Below are 27,828 nucleotides of genomic sequence, written 5' to 3' on the forward strand. Positions count from 1 at the left end.
CTATTTCATTTAGCACGGCCCATAATAATACTAGAGACATCTGTGGTTTTGGTGGAACAGGAAGTATCTGTGGTAACAGCAGGCAAGTATCAGCTGTTGCATGACAGAAAAATACAGGTAAAGCACAGCAATTTAAACAAAGGCCTGAATAACGAGTACAGTAAGAACATATAATAACAGTTCAACAAGAAACCCAGCTGGAAGAAAGCAGGTGATCTGACAGTGTAAGTACATGCTAATTACAGGACGGAGGTTTGGCTGACATTAGTAAGAACATACAGCGTGTAATTTTCGTATATAGGATAAGGACAATGGAGTGCGTCCTCTGTTTAAGAGACCATGACACTCAAGTCTCCAACCCATGCCCTCAAGTTATTCCCTAATGTGCTTTACAGCAGAGAGCATGGCTTTAAAACCTAACTGGGCCATGCTTTCCTTCCTTGTATCGCTTCTTCGGTTCAGAAAATGGTTAGTTTTCTGCAAGCAGTGTGTGAACGCCATTGCAGACTCACAGAACTTCTGTTCCTCTCCCCTTCTTAATGCTAATATATGAGGCTAGACCTACTTTGCTACAGGATGCACTACAGAGCTAAGGCTTAAAAGGATAATACAACTGCAAAAAAAAAAAAAAAAAAAAAGAAAGAAAAAACCCCACAAAGATAGCTTTATGGTAACAGAGCTGGACTGGTGATGGGGCTGATTCTCAGTTCTGCCACAGAAATTCCGGGGCCGTTTGCAGTCTTCTGTGCTTTCCTTGCCAATCTGCAACAGACTGGCCACAATACCTTATATGTTGCGTCTTTCTGGATTGTGAGATTCTCTGGGCAGGGACGGCCTCTTACCAAACAGAAGCACGCCTCCCAGCAAACTGGAACCCTCGGTATGTTTGAGTGATCTACCTGCTCTGGGAAGAAAAGAAAGTAGGAGCAACTTAGATGATAAAGATACGGCATTGTTTACTTCGGATACGTTCAACTGCCAACCTAGCAGTGGCATTTATTCCTCGGGCAGTTAAGACTTGTTGCCTCTCAGCTTTGTGTAAGGCAACTGAATAATTCTTAACTCCATTTTTGGCCTCGTAAACTTAGAAGGCTCTCTTAGGACAGCAGTGCTTTGCTTTGCTTCTCAGTTGGCTGCTAGGGAGTTTTCCCCTTCTCTCCCTCTCCTTTGCTTTTTTCCCTTGAGGTTACTTTAAGTCAGTGCATGGACTGCACTAATAAAACTTTCTGCATGTACACCTGTCTCAAGAGCTTCAACAATGCTGTCCCCACATAGTTTGCAGTGTCCCCTCTCCTTCCTTTAGCAAAAGCTCCAGGTGGGAATGACAGGAAGTAGAGTTTCAGAAGAAACAGACAAGTCCCCATGCCAGGCAGGTGAAGGAGGACACCACATCCTACATTTTTAGCTTGAGAACTCAGAAGACCATTAAACTCCAGCAAGGAACAGTTCCTTTTTGAAAAGGAAAAAAAAGGCACTGATACATAGCAAAATCCAAAAGGCTGCCTTTTTACTACAGGAAGATCTATCATACTGACTCTAACCTGGAAAAAAACTATGCTAATTCCCTGACAGATGGTGCTTCTGTTCTTCCTAGTTTGCATTCACACTGCTGAATGACAATGTTATCATAACAAAGGTAACCCTTATCTATTGAGTTCTCTAAGTAGACCCTCCTTCCTTTGAGCTCTCATGGCTTTTAGTCTGTTAATCTTGTCAATCATTGACTTTAAATGTTGGAAAGATTTCATAAATGCATACAAAGCTCCCTCATCATGGCAAAGAATCCAAATGTAAGTAAGTCTAAGTCTTTAGGCAGCAGGGACCTCAGCCCTAAAAGAAAGTGTTTGTTTTCCTACCCTTCTTTCCTACAAAAAGAAAAAACACACAGGCCACATTCCCCTCATCACTGCTGTAACTAATGTAACACAATCAGGTTTCTAGAGTAACTACCAGAGGACAAACACCTTTGAACTGAAATACTGTCCAGATAACATTTAGAGAAGTGCAACTCAGGAGTTGCAGTTTTAGAAGTTCTGCATTTTTCTAATATTCAAGTCACTTCTTCACTCATGCTGGCAAGGAAAGAAACAGTAAATATAAAATAATTGGAAAGGAAAGCACTGCTGTAAGAGGCAGAAGGTTAAAAAAACAAGTTTTGATGAAGATTCATTTAAAAATGCAATTTCAGGAAGTATGACAAGTTCTAATTTGTAAGTAGGCCTTGATGCTGTGTACTAGTGATCCTAAGCTCTAGTTCAAACCAGTTAAAACATCAGCCTCTCAGGAGGTTTTCATCATTGTTTCATCGCAAGGCTCTCTGCCATCAACATGTGCCTGATATAATCTCAAGGCTTGTGACTCTAGAGCAAAAATACATTGCTACCTGCCTTTTCATTTTGGAACCTGTTAAGTCAAAACAATCCTCCAGCAAAAGAGGGAAAATTCTGCCTCACCCGCTGCCCACCCCCCCCCCCCCAAAAAAAGGAAAATAGCGCATCCCAGATTATATTTAAACATCACAGCAGCATGTCATGTATTTCATCTAGATTTTGGCAATTTCTAAACACACGCTGTAGGTGTGGGTGTGTGGTATATCACACATTAGAAGGTAACAGCAGTTCTTTTTGAACTAGACATAAGAGATACAGAATATACAAAGCTCTACACAGAGAAAAGGTTAACAAAAGACTCTTCAAGAAAAATCTACCCCAGCCTGCAGTACAGAACATCTTCCCAGACTCAAAATAAAATTTCACATTTTATTTGAAAATAAATGCTGTTTATTTTTAAATGCCCCCCGCCCCCCAAGATTATCAAAAATCTCCCTCAAGAGAGGGCTACTGGAAAAGTACAAGAGGAAAAAAAATCAGAAGATTCCTGTTAAGCAGCTCTCCATTATAGGGACTGAGGTTCAGTTTCAAATTTTGCCACTTTTAAGCATTTGGACTGATGTGCTTCTGTACCAAGTCCCTTCTTGCCACTGAAGTATAATGCTTTCACTGATTACTTTGGTAAGACAATATGGAAGACAAGTCCTGCTGCTCCATCCCTGAGAAACATACACTTCTTCATGCGCAGGTTTTGTACCTGAGGTGTGGAATCATGGGGGCAGACATGTGAGAAGCTGCAAGTCACAAAAATTTAACTGTTGCCACAAGCCTGCTTATCGCATCTCCCACGTTTGTGGGTTACTAAGAGGAGAAAGATGGATCCGTGCATTGTAGCAAGTCTTGCCCTTTAGCAAGTCTAGTGCAAGACTGGCAACACAACAGTATTTTGCTATGACGCTGCTTCAGCCCAGGAGGTGGGGAGCAGAGCCGGCCCCGAGTTCCTACACGGGTTTTATCAGACCTTGTCAGTAAGAACGGCCACGATTTCGTGTTCCGACTGCTCCCTCTACTGGCAAACACAGAACTGACAGGAGAGACAGCCTGACTCGAGCTGGGGGGAAAGAAAAAAAAAAAACACACAAAAATACAAGCAGGCAGTGAAACGACTACACAGCTAAGGGGGAGGAGATCGAGAACGAGTCCTTGTGCACGAGGCATGAGCTTACATTTCATTAATAGTACGATGAGACATTAGTTCTGTTCATTACCAAAAGCAGCATCTAGATAGTGGCTGTATGTTACGTAGGTCTTGGAGCTACCTTCTTCGTTCATTAATTGAATGCAGCTGTCACCTAGAGAAACTAACTTTTTCTCCAGCTACTCAGGACAACAGAACAATCACAGCTGGTTTAGTCACTGGGGTTTTTGTTTACTGTTGTTTTTTAAAATGGGGCAAAGAGAGCTGTGAAGTAAGTGACACAAAAAAAGCAACGTATCTTACGCCTTCATGTGAAAGCCCTCTGTGGTATCCAAATACCTATAATAATTCCCCTGGTACAGCACTTACTGTAGGTCTTTTCCTAACAAGGCAAAGGAGCCTTACGTTTCTCAGCTTTTTTTTTTTTTTTTTTTAAAACAGTAGAGGAATGGCACAACATGAAGTTCAGAATGCAAGGATCAAATACTCATAATACTCGGAATCACCAGTTCCTGAAGTACGTGTCCCACAGCACAGCCACAGCCCCAATTATCCTGAGGACTCCAAGGGTGAAGAACCACAGAGCATGCAAGGCAGTGGGATACTTACCTACATCCTCAGTGAGGCTGCCTGCACAATGCAGGATCATAGCGTAAATATACTTCATTGAAAAGCAGATCTCCAAGTGTTCTGGTTTTCCTTTTTCTTGATAAGAGTTACTTGTACTGCTGGACACAAGTCCATAATAGCTTATACCACTCAAAACACTGGACATGGTAGTCCCTGCCCTTCTCTCCCTTCACACAATACCTTGGTGGCCAGACAGGGCCCTGATGTGGCTGCCAGGAGCAATCAGTATTTCCCAGAACAACGTGGTGAGCTCCCATCACGGAAGCAACAGTACTGGAGAGGCAAGAAGCAGTAGCCAGTTCGGTACAGCTTGGTGCCACTCTGGATCTGTCTCCAAAAAAGGAATCTCCTTCTGAAGGAGACTGAGTCCCTCAACAAATAACATTCACACATACATTTTGTGCAAGAGCTGTATCACTAAATGCACAAGAAACACACGCAGCATTAACAATAGACCCAGTCAGGAAGGCAGATACACTCTGCCCTTAGGTTACAGGAAGGGCTCCGTGAGCCGGATGCTGCATCCTCCCTTCCCCTTCTCCCCCTTGTCAAATCCTGAGGAATTTTTGTTTGGCAGAAAAGTTGTTCAGCAGGGAGAACTGTAAAGGCATGGGCATTGACAAGGAAATGATGAGGAAAACGTAAACAACCTCTCTCAAGTCCCAAATTCTTTGATCTGTTTCAGTTCCAGCGGTGTTACAAGACAGTGTTTTGAAAGGGGCTTTGAATATACATGCTCATCTGAGAAGCATTTCAAATATCTGTAGGTTTCCAAAAAAAAAAAAAACCCACACATTTTTAAGGTGCCTCCCTAGAGGAACACAATTTATGTGACCCTATTTTGCATACTACTGCATCATACTTTCCACTAGAGTGAGATCATTGGCCATCCTTAGTAAAATCTGATGAAGACAGACAGTACCTACAAGGTTTGTGAAAACTGACAAGCAGTACAAAGGAGAAAAATACTATTCGTTTACCACCCAGAGGAAGAGTTAGCGTTGAATTTAATTCTTACGGTACACCACAAAGATACGTGTTACCTAAGTCTGAGAAAACTTTCCATCAGAACTTGCATCTTAGTAAAATATCAGCTAATTCAAATACAAGACAATACTGTAAGAAAGCAGGTTCTAATGGTTCTACTGCTCACAGTAACAAAGCATAGTTTGCTAACAGTGGAAAAACAAAGAAACATCAGAATTTCTGGATATTTTTCTTTTAATTGTTATAGAAAGCTATAAAGAAAACTAAAAGTGTTCCTAATTTAGCATTACAACATCACCCAAATCTTAAGCATGGTTTTTACTGAAAGTGCATTTTAGAAAGCGGCACAACCATCTTATTTTTCAGACCGAAAGAGACATTTATCCAGGATCACCCAGCAGGCCAGGGGCAGAAAGCGGAACAAAACATCGGTCTCTGATAATTCAGTCCAATGTGTTGCAGGGTATCATTTTCTCCAGTGTTCACTGATGACAAGTGTGTACCCTGATGAACAGCACTGTTACTTCAGGTTAAGAATAGAATTTTTAGCAGAAAAAGCACTATGTTTAAAATATCCCCTTTAGAAACACTGCTATTTGACTGGAATATTAAACAACATTTGGAAACCTAACAAAGTCTGAGAGCTTTTCTGGGCACGTTGCTAATAGAAGCGATTCCTGAATTTGGCAGAAACATTCCTCTTAAATTCAGACTATAACACTGAGAATATAAGATATGTTGTGTCGCTAGAATAATCATATTAATGTACCACAGAGCCTCTCAAGTTAAAATTTCCCATCCCATTCTTCTGTCTTTTCAACACTTCACTGCCCTTTGACTACACGGGGCAGAAAGCACATGCCCCTTGTACAGAAAGAACACTTGCATATCACCCAGGGTAAGTCCGGGCAGCACAACTGAGCGCATTTCAGAAGTGTGAAAGCTAGTGTAGGTAATAAACCCAGGAAAGCAAAAAAATCAGTGAGACAGCCTTTTAATAGGGGTATTTAGCCCCCTCAAGTGACCATATCGCTTCCATTTCCAAGCCAGCTCATGGGTCTCTGCATGGCACCTGTCTCACACAAGCAGATCTGCAGTCTGGCATCTGCTTATTTTTGTTTTTTATGGGTCATGTGTACAACCAATTACGTAGAAGAAAATCCACTTCAGATGTCCTTCATTACAAAGGTAACAACCATGATTCAAAATGATCCTGAGGAAGAGTAGAAGAAAAGGAAGTATCGCCAGCCTAGTAGGTATATTCTGGAGAAGGAATTTGTATAATCACAAACACCTTGTCTTAACCAGAGTGAGTTATTTTTTCCTCTAAAAATGTCATATTTTATCCATACTTATTATATTGTATCAAAGCAAGAATTAGCATTTTAAAAGAGCATTATAGGTTTATTTGAAAGGCCAATGTTCTACTAGTAAGCCTTTCCCCTCACAGTTTGGAGTTGAGCTGTACCAGCATCTTTTCCAGTCTCAATGCTAATGTCATATTACCACTAATCCTTAATTTTCCTGACATGAAGGCCATGGTTGGCTTTAGTTTACCTAAAAGGAAGAACAGAGACATCATGAGAAAGTCACATAGGAAAGAGTAATACCATTACAGTAAGATCTACCAGTTCTTTACTAATTCCTCTTTGATTTGCTCTTGGTATTTCATCCACGTTAAAATGCTAAATCACACTCTTTGGTTAAATCTCATCCCCCTCAAATGTCTCAGTCTAGCAAACTATTTGCACATGTAGACAATTCAATAAATTTATTGAAAGCCTTTGCTGAAAAGAACAAGGCTGATTAGTGTGGAAGAGCAAATTCTCAAAAAATACATTCAAAAATAATTGAAGTAGGACTTCACTAGTGTTCAACTTACTTAATGGGTAATTTCTTTTACCATGATTAATCTATTATCTTCTGATTTTGGGGGGGGGGGGGGGGATTTTTTAAAGGAAGTTCAAAACCATTCTGAGTAGTGATAAACCTGGAAATCAGAGTTATGAAAAAGTGACATTGCTCCTTGTCCAACAAATAAATAATAAATTTTCACCATTAAAATTCATTCTAGAACTAAAACAAATTCACTAAGAGTGCAAAATTGCACCACATTGTGTATGCTATCACTTAGAGATTAGATTACAAATGATCCCAACTGAGCCAAGATCATGTAACTCAGGCCTTGGGGAGAAGGGGAAAGAAATAAACTAGTTCAAAGCATTTAAACATTTAAAACATTATCTTATTTATTAGTTTCATTTATCAGAGATTAAATTTCGGGGCATGAAACGAGACTATTAGGTTTTTGTTGATGTTGAAATAACAAAGACATGAATACAAAAATAAAACATTTCACTGTTTGCTTGTATCAGTGATTTTGAATAAAGGAAACATTTTGTATGCTCTCTGGAAGCAGCATGCATATTCAGAATATGCAGGAAAAATTAGAGATGTGGAAAAAGCTCAACAGCTTGATCGAATCCTTTGAGGCTGCACTTGCTGCTAGAATTTCTATAGCTACTTAAAAGCAGTAAAAACATTTATCCTCTTTTTGTTCTCAGAATATAAGAGTTAAGAAAGACTGAAGGGGTTACATCCTACTTTCATTTGAGCCACAAAACACTTAAAGCTCATCCAATTATGGAATCAAAAAAGAGAGCAGGCTGTCTATTAATCAATCGTGTGAATGACTTCTAGGTACAAGTAACTGCATCCACTTTGTTAAACGTATTTGTTACTCACCTGTGAACATTTTCACAAAGTCAGCGCTTGACATGCTCATAACTACATCAGCCTTCACAGGAGGCTTGCCACAACCAGCGCTCCCACCTTTGGTTTTAAGGTCAATGTACCAAGTGCCTCCATCATCACCTGAACAGAACAGTGAAAACATGCAACAATGAAGCAGCAAAGAGGGTTGTGCCTTACTCTTTACCATCAGTCAGACAGCTATTTTCTTTTCACATTTTGTATAATTATATATGCTATTTACCCTAAAGGTACTTTGCAAGAAATTAACACTTTCCCCACACTCTCTGTATAGGCAAAGCCAGGCTTTGGCAGATGCTCCATAATACCACATTTCAGGACATGTGGGCAACAAAAGAACCCAAAGGGAACAGGTTGCTGAGAGAACTACTGGCAGCTGGCACTTTTAACATATCCCTGGACCTACTGAGCAACCCCAACATATCATCCTTCTAACCCTGTGCAGTGTTCAGCATTCTGACAAAGTCTGCCTGCACACACCACACATACATTGTGTGTGAAACAAAATGAATACTAGCGGGGGGGGGGGGGGGGGGGGGGGGGAAACAACACATCACTCCCTGCTACAACCAGAGGTGGCAAAAAACCAGGAACTACTAATCATATGGCGGAAGCAACAATTTCTACATTTGCTGAAGTTGGTCCTGTAAAGTAGCATCGCAGGGCGATGATGCTACTATCGTTTCTCTATCAGCTTTAAAAGATGAGTGTTTCTATATGAAAACATCAAACATATTTTGCTATAATGTGAGCATGTGAAGATTTAACAAGTCAAAGTCTTACCTGATAATTCGAACAGAAAGACTCCCTGAACAGCTTTCACAAATTCTTCATTTACTGCCCCCTGAATAACTCTAAATGTTTCTGCAACAGGACCCAATGGCTTGGCTGACGCAGATTCTAAATTAACCTTAGCTCCATCTGGTCCTTCATGCTTGGGTCGACTTAATTTTTTTTCCTCTTTGGATACTTGGGAAGCACCTACAAGAAACAGATTCTTTTCCTTTGTAAAATGCAAACTACTTTATTTGTAAGCAGAATAATCTGTTTGGAAAGCATATATGCAACTCTCCTGACTGTTGCTGATGTTCTAATATTTAAGATGAGCAGCAGGGAAATGAGTTTCCCAAATCAAAGAATTTTGCTATTTTAATATTGAAACTGAAAGAGAAAATAAAATTGAACAAGAAACTGAAAAAAGACATCTTAGTGCCTGGGAACATGAACAGATGTGCACCAATACAGACAATGCCATGATTATTTCTCTTTCTAATACATCAAAAAAAGGAGTTGAACTGTTCACAGTTCATTACAAATGCTTTACACAATGTGACATCATCTACATAAACCATATACTTCTTATACCACTAAACAAAATAAATCAGTATTCGTAAGAACAAAACTTTCATCCACAAATGTTTTTTTTTGTATATCTTTCTCAGACATGGATATTTTCCTCAATACTATCTGAAGGGGCTTCTAAGCTGTAAATCAATTCACTGCCTTAATCAGCATTTTACTATACTGCAGTGAAAGCACACCTTTAACAATAAAGGACAGCATTTTTAAAATGTCTTAGAAAGTCTGCTGTGCGTCTTAAGTATCAGCAACTAATTGTGACTACTTTGTCACGCCTCACTAAGCGACCTTGGTTGTAAGGCTCAAGGAATTAACAGCATCAGTCCCTGGCTGAAAAATCCTAGTACATTTTCTCAAATAGCATCTTCAAGGGAGAAATAGGTGATCTGTTCACATTTAGCCTCTTTCTACCTTTGCTATTGGTATTTTGGCACTCCTGTAAAACCTATTCAGAATTCTTATTTGCCTTCCAACTATCAAACTACAGCTTTCAAAACAGCAAAACCAATTTTGCTATTTCATCTGTGAGATATTTATATTTGTGTGACTTGTACAAGTTTCACCTAAGAAGCAATAGATGCTCTGCTTCATGACTTTTTTTTTTTGAAGAATTAAACACAGATCCTACGACCCTTCTGCAAAATGTACTTTTTGCTACTTATTTCTTTTTCTAGCAATGTTTACCTGTGACTTTCATACTACTGAAATTCAGATGGTCAGAAAAGGATTCTTTAAAATAAGGCATTGATTTTATACGATGAAAGTTAAAAGTCCTGTGGAAGGTAGCATTTTTCTTTTCCCTAACATTAAGCACAGACACTGTAACACTTCCATAAATCATGCACCTCAAACGAGAAAAGGGTTTTGTCAGCTAGCTTGAATGGAGTTCAAGTGCTTGTGAGAAAATTAAGAAGAACTGAAATATAGACAGCATTAATTATCAACTTTTTACACGTAGTGCTTTCCCTACCATGCTGTTCTAGTTTCATTGCTACCACATCAGGTTCAACATCCAAGAAGAAGTCAGGTAACAGAGGGTGACCTAAAGGGAAAGGGAAAAAAAAAAAAGAGCAAGTCCAAGTAAAGATAACAGCATAAACAAGAATCTACTTTATAGGAAAATAAGTCAAAGTTTGTAAAAAAAAAAAAAAAAAAAAAAAAAAGTAAAATTACAGTTTGAAGGAAAGACAGGCCAGCAGTAAGGCAAAGAGATACATTTGTTTTGTTAGATCTCGATTCATTTTAAATCGAAAGCAGAAGCCTCTTAAAGTTGAAATGGAGACCATCTGAAGAACTAGAAAAACCATCTCACCAATGGGTAAATAGTACTATATGCATCTATAGTGCAGGTGCATTTCTTCCTTCCTAATGGATTTTTTTTATTTAACAGACATTTAATGATTAAAGCCTTAGTGAACAGGTCCGCACTTCCCAGAAACGCATTTTCTGAAAGTTGAGGCAAAACAACTTTTTTTTTTACAGAACTAATTTAAAAACCTCTCGGCACAACAACAACAAAATCTGTTTTCCAAAACAGCCTTTCTTCCTAAACTTCTCATCTTAAAGAACTATTTTACCTGGTGCAATTGCATAAACATCAAAATCCTTAATTCCTTCTTCTCTCAAGAGAGTTTCATCAATAACGAAGTTTCCAGTGAAACTTTTTGGTTTTGTTAAAATGCAATAAGCAGCATCTGCAAGGATGTCTGTTTTTCGGCACTGTTTTTCTACCCCACTTCCTCCCAGCATATCCATAGCAGATGTATAAATGGCTAGAAAGTTCAGAGAAAAAGAAAACAAAAGGTTAAACATTGATGTTGTTTTATTTCCCTCTTTCATGTAACTAGTTAATAGACATTTTTCTTTCCTAAGAAGGAGCATCATAGGGAGACAAAGCTACAAAATATTACCAACCAACAGGTAATTCTCTTCAAGTACCGGGGGGCGGGGGGGAGGGGGGAATCCTTTTACAGAACCAAAAAGAGGGATAATGGGAAAGGTTTAAGACATTCACATCCCTCTCCCCCTCTATCAACGCACATGTACCTGCACCAGTCTTTCTCATGGATTTCTTCCCGGTTATTCAGGACATGAAAAATTAACAAAACAACTACCTTCCTCAAAGTAAGCGTATGGTATCAGTAATCAATGGGTATTTTATTCAGCGATAACCACACTGAATATCTCCTTGCTCAATTTTAACATTGCAATAACTCTTGTGAAATAACAATGTCTCTCGTAAATTAAAGATGACAAACTGAATAGAGAAAACCCAAATAACTTGTTCAATATTCCACAGAAAGGCAGATCTCCAGATCTCCTATGCTTTTGACCGTTATTAACTAATTCTGCTAACTACTGAACTGTTCCATTTGTCTTCCTTATTTTTCCCCAGAGAAAAACTAATATTGTGGCACATTCCAACTTAAGTCTTTAATTTCCTCTTCCAAGTTGAAGCATCTATTTCATTTCACTTTCATCCTCTTCCACAAAAAGGCTGTTTGTTACAGCTTCTGGTATTTGCCATATTACTGGCCTTCCATCATGCAGTTTTACTTCATGACTTCTTCCCATCTACTGTTCAAGATCCCATACACTCTGCCCCCTCCCCTGTATGTTCCAGGGCAGACTCACAAATCCTTTCTTGCATTTGAGGCTGGTAGGTCCTAGAGGTGGAATGATAAACTGGGTTCCCAAGTAACCTTTGTCCTCTTTTTAGTGCTCACACTCTACACAAAGTAACGGCAGCTTTGATGCAAGAGTGATTACAACATCCTTTAGCAAGCAGAGATTAGACATTGAGCAGAGTACCTCCGTCTGATGCATCATTCACCTTCCAATTAAGAAATGGGAAAAGGAAAGATGGTCTTAAATGCTGCTAGGGATAGCCTACTCAAAGTGGGCTCTGGAAAAGTACAAAAGGTGGCTGACCTTGTCTACTCATTGCCAAGGGTTATTTTGCTCTTCTGTGGTGAGAATTAGTTTTCATACACTTTTGATCAATCTCATTTTCTTTTTTATTTCAAATCAACTGAACCACTATAAACATAATCCTCTTTGAGATAGATGGCAAATAAATAAACTGTACAAAGTTTCCCTAGGTCTTTTTCTCCTCTTGAAGGACAGACTATACGTTAGCCTTTCTTTGGTCCTCTGGGACATGGCCTGTCCCACAAGATTTTTTTTTTTTTTAAAAAGATAATATCTGAACTGTCAGTAATTATTTCAGTGAGGTACTCTGATAAAATTTATCCATCCTGTTGTCCTGAATACTTTTTATTACTCTGAGGATGCATTGATCTGTTCATTTTCCCTGGCCCACGCTCCTGCTACTTCCTACCTATGTCAACTGTTACGCTTCTAATCACAATGAGTGTCTATGTGTACAGACTGAAGCAAAACAGCTTTCTGCAGCTTCCACCTCATACTCTGGTTGTGCATCCTTTCACCTATTCTATGTAAAAAGCATCTGCTTTTCATCTAATGCACATGAAAAAAGTCTTCTACATGCCCTACTACTAGTAGCTCCCAACATACATCTACTGCTTATACACATTCAGCCTTACTGATGAGGTTCCTCCCCACTTCCTTTTGGTAGAGTTACTCTCAAATTTTAGGTGACTAGAAAGCTCCTGTTATCTTACTACCAGTACATTTCCCTGTGTTTAACAAAGGTTAATTTTCTCCTAGATAGCACCTCTGAAGTTTGATTAACCAATATCAAGGAATTTGCATCCGTACCAGCATAACCTCCAGTGCTGAGGTTACTCATATTTATGAGAGACTGTAGTAGATTTTATTAAAAAAAAAAAAAAAACACACAACACACTTTCCAACTGTATTTTAGATACCACAGAAATCTAACTCTTATCTCTGTGTGGATATCTCACATGGAAGTAGTTAACTTTCTCACTTTGGGAAGATAAGTTTTGAAACAACTTTTGTTCATTCTAGACAATGAACATTATTATCCCCTTTTACACTTGAGGGCATAGCAATAGTTTTCATGGAGGCATCACTGATTTTATATAAACTTAGCTCATGTCTAACGTTTTAACACAAACTGAATGATCAAGAATAGATTCAGCAACACTAAGCTTCGTCTGCATGCAGAACCTTTGGCTTTGCAGAAAGCTTCATTATTTTTTAAATTGCTTCACAGCATTTCACACAGAAATAACTTTATAAACAAAGAGGTATTGGAATACGCTGTTGCCATATATAAACTGAATCTTCCTTCACTTAAGAGCTTCAGGTTCTGCAGGCTTCTAAGGGGAACAAATATTAGCTATATTCAAAAAAAAGTTTGCCAGCTTCTGAAGTATTATCCTCTTACTTATCAGATACAAACATTTTAAAGCACACAGTGGCACCCAACCACACAATGGAAGGCTACTACTTTCTTTGTGCTTTTCTTTTTAAGAGAAGAATACAAGATTTTGCAAAGTTTAATTCATGTAATCCTAGACACCCTTCAATACTTATGAGCAGATGGGAGATGCTGGTACTGTTACTAACATTTGGAATGCTACAGCATATGCAAACACTGAAGAAATAAGGTATTCAGCTACAAAGAGACACATGATTTCTGCCTATAAAGTCATCTCTGAAAAATTTCTGACTGTGAATGGGTTGACAAGTTTTCTCAGGTTTTGTTTTCCTTTGTCAAGAAAAAGAGGCCGAATTCTTGAGACAGGGGGAGGGGGGGGGTCGCTAATTTGCGAAATAAAGCTCTAGTATGATCAGCTGGTGTTTGCTGCTAGAATTCTTTGGCTTTCAATATGTTTGTGCTGTGCAAATGAGTCAGTAGCCTTTTTAGGCACACTTTCTCCAGAATGCTTTCTCCAAGATATCTAGAATCATCGAGGAAAGATCTGGAACAATCAGAAGGCTCCGGAGGGTGCACATGATGGTGCCTATGCACACATGTACAATAAATCTTTTACGTCCAGGGCAGGAGAAAATAAGTCAAATTACTTATGCTCCCTGCAGCTTGATGGCACGTCCCTGTCTAGAAGAGATATTCTAAGTGAATTCCTTCCTCTTGCCAATTTACATTGCTTAATCAGCTAGTTTTAGTCCCCCAAAAACACCAAATAGTAAATAACAAAAATCTTCTCTGCTAATTGAAAATCAAAATATTCCTATACAGAAGAGTCTGAGGAGATATAAAACCCCATTAGCAGCAGCCTTTTAGGTATAAGCCAAGAGGGATGGGTATGTGGTTTAGGGAGTTGAAGGCTTTAAGAACAGAGTCTCATGGCCTTGTTCCCGGTAACAAAGACAGACCCTGGCAAGTCTCCAATGAAACTTTTCTGAGGTTTCCCTGGAGCGTTCAGGAAGCAAGTATCTGCAAACCAGCACGTGTTTCTTCTAACTCCTTCAGAAACATAAGATAAAACAGGGACCCAAAACCTGAAAGGTGAGTTTTCACTCCATTGCAAGGAAGGCAATCCAGACTCTGAAGCTACAGAGGCTCTTTCCTTCAGTATACCAAAGATGAAGAGTTTAATCCTGAAAAAATAGACAGTTCTCTAAAAATCAACCCTGTTTACTAACACACACAACTGTTAGCACTTTTTATTTCTCTTCCTTATCTTAAGGCTAGGACAGACAAGCAAATCCAATTGGTACCAAATGCAAAGGGGTTCTTCACGTTGGAGACACCCTTAGAATACACGCACTCTCAGAATTCAATTCTGACAGCCCTGAAGATATGAGCTTTGCCAGAGAAGACAAATATACCATTACCAAACTCCAAGAGCTTCTCCCAGCTCCTTGCTTTGCACCCAAAACTCAAGATCCACTCATGAAGACCGTGAAAAAACAGGCAGACAGAAGACCTCTGGGACAGCTCTACTTCCATCTAAGCTAAAAAGAGTAGCTCGCAGACAAGAAATTTAACTGTCTAGTCTTGAAAGTTATAAACAGAACACAAAATAAATGTGAGCAAAAAACCAAACATCTTAGATAGCAAACTTATGTATATCTTTTTATCCTTTTATCTATTATGGACCACTAATCAGTAGCATAAATATTCAGCAGCTAGAGACAACTAATCACTTATTGTGCGTGAGTGGCATGTTCTCTTAGCTCCTCCAACCTGGGATAATTGAATAAACAAGAATAATAAGAATCAACATGTAGGCTAAAGGGAGAGAGTAGTAGAAAAGTGTAGCGTGCAGCATTTTGTATTTTTTTGATTCTTAAAATTAAAATTCAGCTACTTTTCACATAACAGAATCTAGCATGATGTACATTCAGCTTTTGTATCCATATAGTTATCATTCAGAAAGCCAATCCCTTACCAAAATACTTATACATATAAAATACAGGGTGTGAGTAGAGTTGCAAGGCATCCCTTTACTGGCAGGGCATAGGATGCAAGCATCCCGACCAACAAGAAAGGTCAGTAGGTCTGTCAGATGTGCTAATCCAAGTGTTCAAGCGAGTACCACCTAAGCATTAATCAAAGAAACTAAGCTGATTTGGACTGAAATCCTAAGTTTTGCTAATATCCCTCATTTTAAACAAAGCAAATTTGTTACTAGAAACATAACTTCACACTAGAAGTTATCGAAGGGCCTGTGGCTCCCAACAGGAGAACGTTAAAAAGTATCTGAGTAGATCTGGTATCATTGCATACATTCTGGTATTATTTCCTGCACCAGACAGCTAACACCACAAAAATCTCATTTCATGTTAACATTTCCTCTCCCTTAAAGGGGGCTCCACTGGTTCGTGGAATAAGTTCTTTTGTTATAACATCTTCTAACACAAGGACTGGGTTCACATTAGTAAAGGGCAGGACTTCCTTCCAGTTTTAACATATCTGTGTGCAAAAAATGATATTGATATTTGGGATAAAGAGACTGACTTACTTCGGCAAACAGCTGACTAGAAAAACCGAGCTGCAGCTCCAATCCTCACTGACTCATAGACAACACATCTAAGTTAACATGACATGGGAATGTCAAGTTTTTTCCTTCTACAAAACTAATGTCCCGTGACCAGCAAGCAAGCAATGTCAGAGGCTTCTGTGAAAAACCCGTATGGTGGACCAGCATGCAAGAACTCACAGGAAATTTTTCCTGCATCCACAGAAGTATGTCAATTCCATCTATACCCTGCCAATCCAACTAGCAAGGATTTCTAAATAGCGCTACATAAACAGATGTTTGATACCTACTAATGGAAACATGTTGATATTTTTGTGATGCTATACAAACCAAAACGCAAGGCACATAGGCAAAGCCAAATGGCTTCAGCTAACTGAAAGGGGTGAATGGGTTATAGTCTAGCTGAAGATAAGTTTGCATCAAAGTGGCAATGGTCTACTGAGAACTTTGAATAAAAAACAACATCTGTGAGATGAACAAAATACGTAAAAGAACCATTAAGTGCCCTGAATCAATTTCAGAATCAGTTTAATGTATATTCAAAGCTAAATAAATCAATCCATGGGAGACAAAAATACAGTTATTAGTACCATAAAAACAAATTACCTGTTTTAGGCCATAAAGCATTGACAGCAACTTCTCCTCTAAATTCTTCTGCCATTCCCAAGACACACATAGACATCCCATATTTAGAAATTGTATAAGCTAAGACAAAATTTATTAAAAAAACAATATTTAGTATTTAGTATGACAAAAATTTACTGTTTGTGTTCAAACCTTTAATTATAGGGGACAGAAAAGTCACGTTACTTGTTCATAAGGAAAACCAAGTCTCTTACAGCAAAACAGTATATTCCTAGACTTAAAAAAAACGACACACGCACCAGACATGAACTCGTCTGCCATCTTTTTTTCCCCCACTAGGACTAAAATGAGAGCAATGAAATGCTTTTTTTTTTTTTAATTTTAAATAAGCTGAAACAATGACTGAAGGTTAACTTTATAGTTTTCTTTTACATGATTTATTTATAGCACTTGGACAGATCTCTCAAATTTTTTCCAGAGACCCAAAGCATAATAATAGCTTATGACCAATGTAATATTCTACGAAAAAAAGAAATTCTGTATCTTTCCTGTCATTTTTCAGGAAGGAAACTTTTCAGGGAAAGAACTGGGCCTTGCCATGGACGTTTATGACAACAACTGTCCAAAAGTGAAAGGTGTTTTACAGGTTTGAAACGAACAACACATGTTTTAACCTCAGAAAAGAATGGGGTCTCTTTCCCTCCTCAGAATTACTTTTCATTTAAAATGACAGCTTTGAGTTTTCTCTCTGTTAAATCAAAAGCAAAACTGAAGCAGTAAGAAAACAGACTTTGATTTTCTATCTCTGTTTGGAACAAAAAACATGAAGTCTTAAGATTCCCCAGAAAGAGCACAGACTCTTACCTACACAGCTTTCCTGAAAACTTAAAGGATATACTGGGCCACGAAACCCACATTACTTCCTCCCACAAACAACTCCTTTCAGGTGAGCTACAGAACATACTGGGGAACTGTTAGTGCCAGTGCATAATAGCTAAAAATACAAAATCAGGCATTATGGGCTGTCACTCCTGCACATTTCATCAGGTTTTTATATAATTATTAAGAAATAAATAAAAACAAAGACACTGAACACTACTTACCGCAATGATTTTTGAACCAGATGGGATTCAGATTAAGAGGTGGGCTGAGGTTCAGGATGTGGGCGTTCTTACTCTTTCTCAAGTAAGGAAGGCATACTTTAGACCTGAAAGGTAAAAGCCAGAACAAGTCAGTAACTTTTATTTTATGGAAGACAGCAAAAACATTCTATCAGACCCAACCCTATTTTCAAAGGTCCTACACTAAGCTAAGATCCTGCTCTTACGCTAATTATTTGGTTAACTCTTACAAAGTACAATAACCAAAAAAAAAAAATTTGTTCTATCTCATTTATTTCAGGCACAGTATTCACACCTGAGAAGTGAGCCACATCCTCCAAATAGTGCTGCTGCAGCTACCGAAAGCAAGTTTTCCAAGTGCTCAGAAGCCATAATCTCCTTATAATAGTTCTGGAAGGGGCAACAAAACCACACAAGGGACCAAGTCAAATTGTCAGCGCAGTGTGCCTTTAGTCATAAATCTCTCTTCTGATTGCACATATATTTCTTCTTTAAAATCATGTTAGAGAAATAATAGCGAAACAATGCACATACGGAATATTTGTAATAACCTTTCATTATCACAAGCAAAACTGAAAACCTATGCTCTGCTGACTGGAAGAGTTATCCTTTAACTTAGAATTTACAGGGTTAAAGGGGAACATGTACCTGTAAATCATAGCTTTCACTTTATAGAAAACTGTTATTTGACCTCAATTCTACAAGTAGGGTGCATGTTTGCATTTGATCTCTGCTGGCAAGCAACAGGATTTTTAAATTAAGATTCATAGGGATGACAGGACTGCAGCGGACTATACTGCCTACCTACTATTTACACATTTCAGCCGGATATATGCATACCAGTCACAGAAGTGGTACCTACAACTGCAAAGTCATTAAAACCAAACACTGTCTTTTACCACTGAAACACACTGGGGTTCCAACTCTTTTCAGCAACAGTGTGAAGTTCATTAACAGATGCATCACATTTCCTTAACGCACCTGAACTGAGAACATGCCAACAGATATATTCTGTAAGATGAGATGTCCCTCATACCTCTTCCACACAGATGAAAAAACTCACACCATTTTTTTTTCTAGCTAGTATAACATTCTCAATATTAAATTGGCAACAAATCTCTTCAAATTACTGAAGAATCTACACAGAAAGCAAGATGAAAAGGCTGAAGTGTTTGGCTAAGTCTTTCCAGTTGATGATTATAAAAGCAGTGACAAAGGCCATCCATAACTTTCCTTAAGAAGTATTATTAACCTTTCACGTATTTTTCCATTTGCAGCAATATGTCATTTTCCCCTCTTTTTCTATGGCAGAGGAGCACCCAAAGGAAAGACGACTCTTAAGAGTTCTCCTCCAATTTGGAATAGGTAGATGCCATCAACAGGAAAGTGATTGTCACTTAAGGAAAAAGAGTTTGCCAGTAACAATACTGTGGAACCTACTCAGAGATCTGGCATGGGACATCCATATTTTTCTTGAATACTAAGCTCCAAAGACCACGTTCCCTTGTGAGCATGGAGCCACTCACACTCACAGACTTTCGGAGGTAGACAACATACGGTGGAAGTAAGAAATGCTTGCAGAGTTTGATATTTCTGTCTCACTCCCTCTTTCTACATACCATGCAGGTGTCTTTCTAGTTCAGAAGAGTGTTACGCATGCCAATTTTTGAACTACTTCAATGGCAAATCCCTTCACCGATTTCATACAGCAGAATTTTAAGGAATATAATCACGTCTGATAACCAGATTCATCTGTATGAAGTGGAATGACAGGCATTATTCTAGATTAAACTGCTCTGATATAAGAGACCCTGATCACATCAAGTAACAATTTAAAATAGCGAATCAGTGTTGTCCTATAGATTTTTTTTAATCAGTCAGTAATCAAACTATTTTTTGTGAATCCGTACAATACCTTCACTCAAACTCTAGGTTAGTGAAACAGTTAGAGAATTTAATTGTCACCTCAGTTTATGCAGGAAACTGTATAACTATTACTGTTTCCCTCTCTCAGCACTTACGTAAGGAAGGTTCCTCGTACATTGACATCCATCATAAGATTGGCCTTCCTTGTTTCTGTTTCTAAAGTGCCAGACAAAGAGATGGCACTTGCGTTGTTCACCAAAATATCAATGCCTGGTTTTAAAACAAATAGTCTCATGTCAACATTTTAAGATATAAAGCATTAGCAAGACAGGCTGTTCTTTTTTATTCCTATTCAAAAATTTGAAAGATTTGCCTGTCAACTAATACCTTCTCCCCACACCTTAGCATACCTCCAAAAGTCTTCACAGCTTTCTCCACAGCATTAATGATTTGCTCCTCTTCTCTCACATTAACAATGCATGGCAGTGCCTTTCCTCCAGCCGCTTCAACTGCACAGTTAGAAAGTAAAACACTCAAAAATTTGCTCTCAAATTGAACAAAACCTATGAAACTACTAAGAAAGTCTCATCCAATGAAATGTTTCAAGATGACAGCAAAAAACAAAAAAAAAAAATCATATTTTCAAACTGTGACCTTACCCAAGTATTACAGACCTACATCACTTCCTTTGTACATATTTCTTGAAGAACAGAAAAGCTAAAGCCATATCCTAACACTGAGATCGAGTGCGGTTACATACAAACATCTTCATTAACGTAATTTTTTCACATCTGAGTACATACACCTTCATTAAAGTAATATTTTGATACCTCATAGCACTCTTGGGAGGCAAGAGAAGCATTAGGCTTATTTTACTAAAGGTGAACTGGTTCTCAGAGAGTTTAAACAATTTTCTCCTCACGTATGACAGCTATGCTCAGACACAGAGCTAACCCAGCACCTGAAGTGCAACCTTATCTATTACAACTTACTCTCTTCGGCAGCAGTATAGATAGTTCCTGGAAGAGTACGATGGGGTTCAGCCGTCTTGGCAGCTATCACAATGTTTGCACCATCTTTGGCAGCTTTCAAGGCAATGGCTTTGCCAATGCCCCGGCTTGCACCTGTGATGAAGAGTGTGCATCCTGCCAGTTTCCTAAAAGTGAATGGGGAGTGGAGGGTAAAGAAAAGGGAGAAGAAAGTAAAACATCATAAATCATTGACTTTCAGTGCTCTTCAAGGACAAAAATAACGGGTGCGCTCAATTTATGTGTCCTAGCACTCTGAACACAAAGAACCAATGCTTTAACGTGATATAAAGTTCTAGTCCATAATCATAAAATCTGTGCAGGCTGCTAAACACAAGAACCAAAAGTGTACTGGCAATCGTTTTATGTTAAACTTTTTACATTGAACTCAGTAGTTTCCCAGTAACTATACTTAATCTAACTAAAAATGGGTTCAATAAAAACCTGTGAGAAAAAAAACATACAGGTTTTAGAGTCTGAGAAGGATATGCGGCTTACCACATAATGTTACTGAATTTTTGAAGACCAAAAAACCTCTCAGGTCTACTTTAAAACATATTTGACAATAAAACCTCTTAGACAACTGTTTTTCTAAATGAAGGGATGTACTTTTCAGTGTTCTCTGTAAAACTTGTGTTGCTTTCCAAAATTTATTGAAAAAATAAAAGAAGTAAGTTTTCAAACCCAGTTAAAGAATGCATACAAACTTAACCCTACAGTAACTTCAACCTTCACTCACATCACAAACACAGGACTAAAGACTACACAGGACTAAGCTTGCGTTAGCATTCCTTTACATCCGTGGCGGACTTTACTTATTCTTCTTTTCCAAGGCCACTGTTTCCTCTCAGCAAACTGAGCACTTCTTTCTGTCTAACAAAGTCAAGGAATACAAGAGTTTGCTTTCAAAAGACAGAATTGAGATGGGGAGGTGTATGCCCCAGCAAAAATATTATTAGGCATCAGCAGAGTCCCAGGAAGTCAATGAAGCTCTGCAAGTGCCAATTCAAAAAGCATTTTTCTGTAGAACTGGATCTCAGAGAAGCACAGAAAGAAAAAAAAAAAGTCTCAAAATCACAAAAAACTACTGCCTAAAGTCTAGTCACACACACAGCGAGAAATGTTGATTTCGGTAATATATACTGATAGTGTTAAAGAGTCAAATCAGGCCAGAATTCGGCTTTTACCTTCAGTCAAAACTGAACTTAGGGTATAAAAGGGGAGCGACTGCCGCTCTTGTTGTGCGGCTCTCGTCAGTGGCACGGATTTAGCTTTTACAATCATGGGACCTCTGAGGACTAAGGACTGCTAAAGAGAAATGGCATCCATACGAGAAAACGAGGCAAAAGCATTTTTGCTAACAGGCTGGCCAACACGGTGAGAACTTTAAATTAAAAATGATAGTGGAGGGACGTTACAATACACAGTCAAGGGAGAAAGTGGTAAACCAGAGTAGAAAACAAAGGATGCAGGGGGAGAGGTATGAGATAGACTTCAGGAAGGTCTACATAGGGTCAAAGGGGGCCCACTTCAAATGTATACACACAAATGCACACGGCCCGGAAAACAAGCAGGAAGTCCGTGTGCGATCACAGAACTACAATATCATTGGAATGACCGAGACATAGCTGGACAGCTAGCATGCTAATGGAGGAGCGCTGGATGGATGGATACCATCTTTTCAGAAGATGCAGGTAGGGAAGATGCAGCAGGGAGTGTTTGCCATCTACGTGAGGGCACAGCTCAGATGTATGGAAATCTTCAAAGCGAGAGATGAGAGGCTAGCTGAGAACCTGTGGCTCAGGATCACAGGAGAGGCCAGAAAGAGGGATTAAGGTGAAGAATGCGACAAAGCTTCTTTCCAAGAACTAGAGGAAGCCTGCGGATCACAGATCCTGGTTCTCATGAGGGAGTTTAACCTCTTTGACACTTACTAGAAGGATGCCAGAGCAGGGTGAAGACAGTCTAGAAGATTTCTGGATGGTGCTGGGAAGAACTTCTGCATATACGTACTGAATAGGCCAACTGGAGGTGAAAGACAGCTGAATCTGCTACTCAGTAATAGGAAAGAACTGGCTGGGGACGCAGTAACTTATGGCAGCCTTAGCTTGCGATAACCATGAAAGGGTTCAAGATCCTGTGCGGAGCGATGAAGGAGCGTAGCAGAGCACATATCCCACACATGAGGCAGGCAGACTCCGCTTTCTTCAGGGAACTGGTAAATGAGATCCTAAGGTATCCATCTCTGAAGGGCAAAGGAGTTCTGGAAAGCTGGTAGGGCTAAGCCCCTCCACGCACTAGAATGGCCCATTCTGACACTCAGGAAGACAAACAGATGTATCAGGAGACTGGCATGACTAAGCAAAAAACATAAGGACAGGCTAAAAAGGACGAATTAGAAATACTGCCTGGATACACAGGGGTGATATCAGGAAAGCCAAAGCTCAGCTGCAGCTGAGGCTTGCAAGGGGCAAAGGTAACAAGAGCTCCTACTGTTACATTGGTAGCAAGAGGCTGGACAAGGAATATGCAAGTCTGTTGCTCCATGGGTCAAGTGATTCAGTGACAGTGGACACAGGTAGGTTGAGGTGCTCGATGTCTTCTTGCCTCAGTCTCCACCAATGAGGTTGCCCAGGCCTCTGCGCTTAGGAACAGGGCTCAAAAGGAAGGAGAACAACTAGCAGTAGATGACAATCAAATCAGGAATTACTTGAGAGGACTTGATCCATACACATCCACAGAGCGCTGCCTGATGTCCCTGCAAGGCCACTCTGCTGTCTTCAGAAAGTCAGGGAGATCAGTGGAGAACTCTGACAACCAGAGGAAAGCAAACGTTGCACTCATCTTCAAGAAAGCCCAAAAGGACAATCGAGGAAACAGCTGTCTGGTCAGCCTCATTTTGGCCCTTGGGAAAATCATGGATCAAGTCCTCACGGAGCATATTTAAACAAGGTGACTGGAAACTGTCACCACGAATATACCAAAAAGAAATCATGCTTGACCCAGCTGGGCCTTCTCCGATAAAATGAAAGGATTTGTGGTCAAGGGGACAGCAGTAAACGTCCTTTACTTTAGCAAGACTTTTAACAACATTTCTCACAATATTTTCGTATCTGAGTTAACATACTATGGTCTGGTTAGGTAGAAGACCAGATAGGTTAAAAAAAAGTTGTATAGTTGAGCTCAGAGCACGGCGGTTAATGAGTCATATGCTGCCTGGAGGCCAGTAACAAGTGGGTATCAAAGGGATCTAACCTGGGACCTGTCCCATTCAACATGTCTTCAAATCTTTATTCTGTGTCACAGGAAGAACAAGTCCCTGCACAAAATTTAAAGCATTTTACCATGTTAAGCATGGTGACAAGCTTGCAAAAATTTAGGATTTACTTCCTAACACACTTAGCAGTCAAACAGTCGGTGAGATTTTAAAGCATGTTTAAGTCTAAAATTCATATGAACTACACTGTGAAGGCTGCATCTTTCTTTCTTCCACCCCAGCTGAATTCTGGTAACAAGACAAAAAACGTCAGATTCACTTCTATGCCCTGCAATCTCAGGGATCTGAAAACAATAAGCATGAGTTCCTTTCCCACCAGGCATAGCTGCTAACACAGAAATCTGCTGGCTACATCAGTGATGCTTTTTACAGCTTGCTTATAGATATGTAAAGAATTTGCCCGATACTCCCGTTTATAATTTACAAGAACAAATAATGCCAACTTACACTCCTGTTAGTTAGCAGTACTGACTTTGCAAAAACAAAAGCAGTGAATGGCTCTAAATTAAGATTCTATATTAAAGAAAAACTGATGACCAGTTATGAAGATACTAGCTTTATACATACAAACTTCAGATATGCTACACAATTTAGATGAAAATCTTCCAATTTTTATCATCAAGCGTTGCCACCAAGTGCACTGACTAATAAGCCACATAAAGCCTTTCCAAACTCTCTGTCAATCTCTGGCTGCACATTTATCTCTTTGACTTCTTCCCAGTCTTAACCTGTTCTCAGTCTGTGCCTTAAAGAAACTCCTTGACCTTTGATGTTAGGCATTGCACAACTACAGTGAGGTGATCCTACCGCTGTAACTTCGGATGATCCGACCGCCTGAACAAAATCAATTTACAAACCTGTCGTGACAAGAGTAACGCCATACAGCTCCAGCTCAACAGCCGAGCCAGCAGATGAGAAGCTGTTAGGTGTGCTAGCGTCACCTCTAATCAGGGCCACCCGCTACTTCCACTACACCCGTTCAGCTCTACCTCCTCACAGCGTGGTGGAGCTTAAACCATTTGAAACTGAAAACACGCCTGCGCTAAGGTATCCACTGCACGTGCAATGTTTTGTTGCCGGCTTGCCCTCCTCCCCCCGCCACCCACCGAAAATTTCGGTCGGATCAGCGTGCCACTATCCCGCATCACCCACGACCTGGGAAAAACGCCCCCGCAGCGAAGCCCCGACCGTTCACCCCGCCAGAAGAGGCGGCCAGCGGCCTACAAGCGACGGCTGAGCCCCTCAGCCTCGCCCCCGGGCCGCGCCGGGGGCAGGCACGGCCCGCCGCGGCACCGCCGCACAACCAGCTCCCGAGGCCCCCGGGGCGGCGGCGGCTGCTTGTCGCCGGGCAGCCCGCGGCCGGCTTACCCGGTGTTGGGCAGCATGGCGGCGCGGGCAACGGCGCTCCGGCTCCCGGCCCTGCCAGCGGCGGCCCGCGTCACAGGGCGGCCCGCCCCGCCGCGCCCTCATAGGCCGGCCCGCGCGCCCCGCCCCGCCCCCCGCGCCCCGCCCCAACGGCCGCTCCGGCGAGGGGGCGGCGCAGTGGGGCAAAGGTGATGGCGGCGGAGGGCTGGCGCCGGGCGCCTTTACCTCTTTGCCTTGGTTCGGGCGACGGTGACGCGTATCGCTGGGAGGTCTTTTTGGCGGCGTCTTGCCCTTTCTAACGGTTAGGAACCCGGAGAGGTGGAAGCGCAGCTGCTGGTCTTGAGAAGAGCTTCCTCGGGGCGGGTGTCCCCCGTCCCGTCCCCCCCCGCCGCCGCCCCGAAGTCAGATAAGGTGCCGCCCGCCGCGACGGCCCCGGGCCGCCACCATGTGTCCCCCCCGCCGCCTGCAGTGACCTGCCCTCCCACCGTCGCCTCTGTGTAGAGAGCTGCTGATTTCAGCCGCGCCGGGGATTAATTGCAGGACGAGGACCTAGACCTCGCGTTAGACCTTGTTCTCCTTAAACCTTTTTCTGGCTCCCCCTCCCCCTCCCCGTATTTACTAGAGGAAACGGGGTAATAGGGCTCCTTTCTAGTCAAGGAGAGTCAAGTTACCTCCTAGGAGATGAGGGGCAGAGGGGTTGACGTTCCTCCCAGGCAGTGAGTTGTGACGGAGCTACCCATACCGCCCCGTGCAGGTGGAGGCACAAAGGTAGGTGTTATGAAGGTCCCCAGGCATTCACCACGAATTCGGCGTCAGACTCTTATACGATCGTTTATTTCAGCTCGAGCTGGGTGCCTCCGAAGAGGGACCCCGAACAAAGAAATTCTGGGATAATTACGCTCCTTGCAGTCTTATTTCCCCGCCTGCCCGTGACAGTCTCTTCCAGTCTTCTTTACTGAGTCGGTGGTCTCTTTCCTTTTGATTGGTGCACATCTACATCCCAGGATGGTTGCTGCGTTCCTGCTCCACAGCGCCTTATCTTATCCGGAAAGTTAACCGTTACCGCCTCCCAATTGTGTACTGTTTCTTTGAGGGCTGGTTCTAGCTGGTTCTGCAGTTGTTCTGTCAGCAGTATCCCACAGGTTCGGTTAAAGTTCAGGCTTAGGCCTGCAGGCGTCACTACTCCAAGCACTGATGCTAAGTTTAATCAAGGTTAGGCCAGTAGAAATAACAGTAGTTTTCTTACAGTAAGTATGGAGGTCATTTGTGTGAGGAGCAAACAACCTTTGCAAGCGTGTCATGCAAACGGTGAGGTCTGCTGGCTTTCTGCAGTTTTGCTGCTGCCTGCGCTTTAGCCCCACAGCTCCCCGCTTTTCACTCCAGATGACATCCAAGCAAGAGAGCATGGGCGTAGCATGGGGCTGGTGCCCACTAAATGGACATGTGCATGCGGTGAGGCGCCCCTCTCACTACCACAGTTGACTCTGGACAGCGTGACAATTACGCTTTAACACAGCCACTTTCTCTCTATGGCTTTTCATCACAGCTACTCGCATGAGAATATGGCAAACCCTTCTCTTTGGAAAACTATTTATTTCATTTTGCAGTGCCAGCTATTTTGTAAGTAAGCTATTTGATTTACACAACAGATGCTGTGGCATTGCAGCAACACCTCTCCGTGTGTCACTTCTCTGTCTCTCATTTTGGACTTCTGTCTCCAGTAATACCTTGCTCTACCAACCGTTATCGTTATCCCATTTCTTCACCCTTCACCCATGAACATCTTGATTCATCTGAGGAAGATGGTGGTGATGATGAAAACGTAACTATTCAGAAAGAGGTAGCAAGAATGTTCACAGTAAAAGATTTAAGCTGAGCACCATTATCAATAAAATGATGTCATGTTTCATATCAGTGATCTGCTCTAAAAACAGTGTCACATCCAGCTGACAATGCCAACAAACTTGCTTCTGCCCTTCCAGCCTCCATACCACCAGACCTGACGTGCTTATTTTACGTGGTGTGTGTTTCTTAAGTTCCTGCATGCAGCCTCAATTCCATTAATTCCATTAATTTTTTACAGGAAAAATTGCATCACTACCTGTTATACTCTTCAGAATGCACTTTTGAGGGGCGGTCGGTTTTGGCTGTGCCTTACACACAATGCTCCCACAGAAATCCTCCTCTCAGCTTGTCGTTGAAGCAACTGTCACTGAAGTGCCCCTATTTTCAGGAAAGCAAGAAGGATTTCAATCGCTTCACTTCTTTCCATGTAAGAGAAAACGTTTTCTCATGGCGTAAGTTTATATAAGCACATTTAATCAGAAATAGTTTCACTCTGATGAAGAGAAACTATGCCATCTGTACTGAGCAGATAGCACAGGCCTCCAGCTATACTTGTGGAAGAAGTG

The 27,828-nt window shown here is 40.8% G+C and overlaps 1 protein-coding gene across 1 annotated transcript; it reads right to left on the reverse strand.

Annotated features, from left to right (window-relative positions):
• Window positions 1-5,361: 5,361 nt before the first annotated feature.
• HSDL2 (hydroxysteroid dehydrogenase like 2) lies at window positions 5,362-25,541 on the reverse strand. Its single transcript, XM_068927857.1, has 11 exons — window positions 25,421-25,541; window positions 20,740-20,903; window positions 20,158-20,256; window positions 19,903-20,017; window positions 17,864-17,967; window positions 16,782-16,880; window positions 10,854-11,048; window positions 10,247-10,318; window positions 8,701-8,898; window positions 7,891-8,019; window positions 5,362-6,702 (listed from the first exon to the last, which is right to left on the reverse strand). The coding sequence occupies exons 1-11, from the start codon at window positions 25,435-25,437 to the stop codon at window positions 6,590-6,592; spliced, it is 1,305 nt and encodes a 434-aa protein (XP_068783958.1). The 5' UTR covers window positions 25,438-25,541; the 3' UTR covers window positions 5,362-6,589.
• Between the last annotated feature and the right edge of the window lie 2,287 nt (window positions 25,542-27,828).

This window comes from Struthio camelus, chromosome Z (genome assembly GCF_040807025.1).
Source record: "Struthio camelus isolate bStrCam1 chromosome Z, bStrCam1.hap1, whole genome shotgun sequence".
Classification (NCBI taxonomy): domain Eukaryota; kingdom Metazoa; phylum Chordata; class Aves; order Struthioniformes; family Struthionidae; genus Struthio; species Struthio camelus.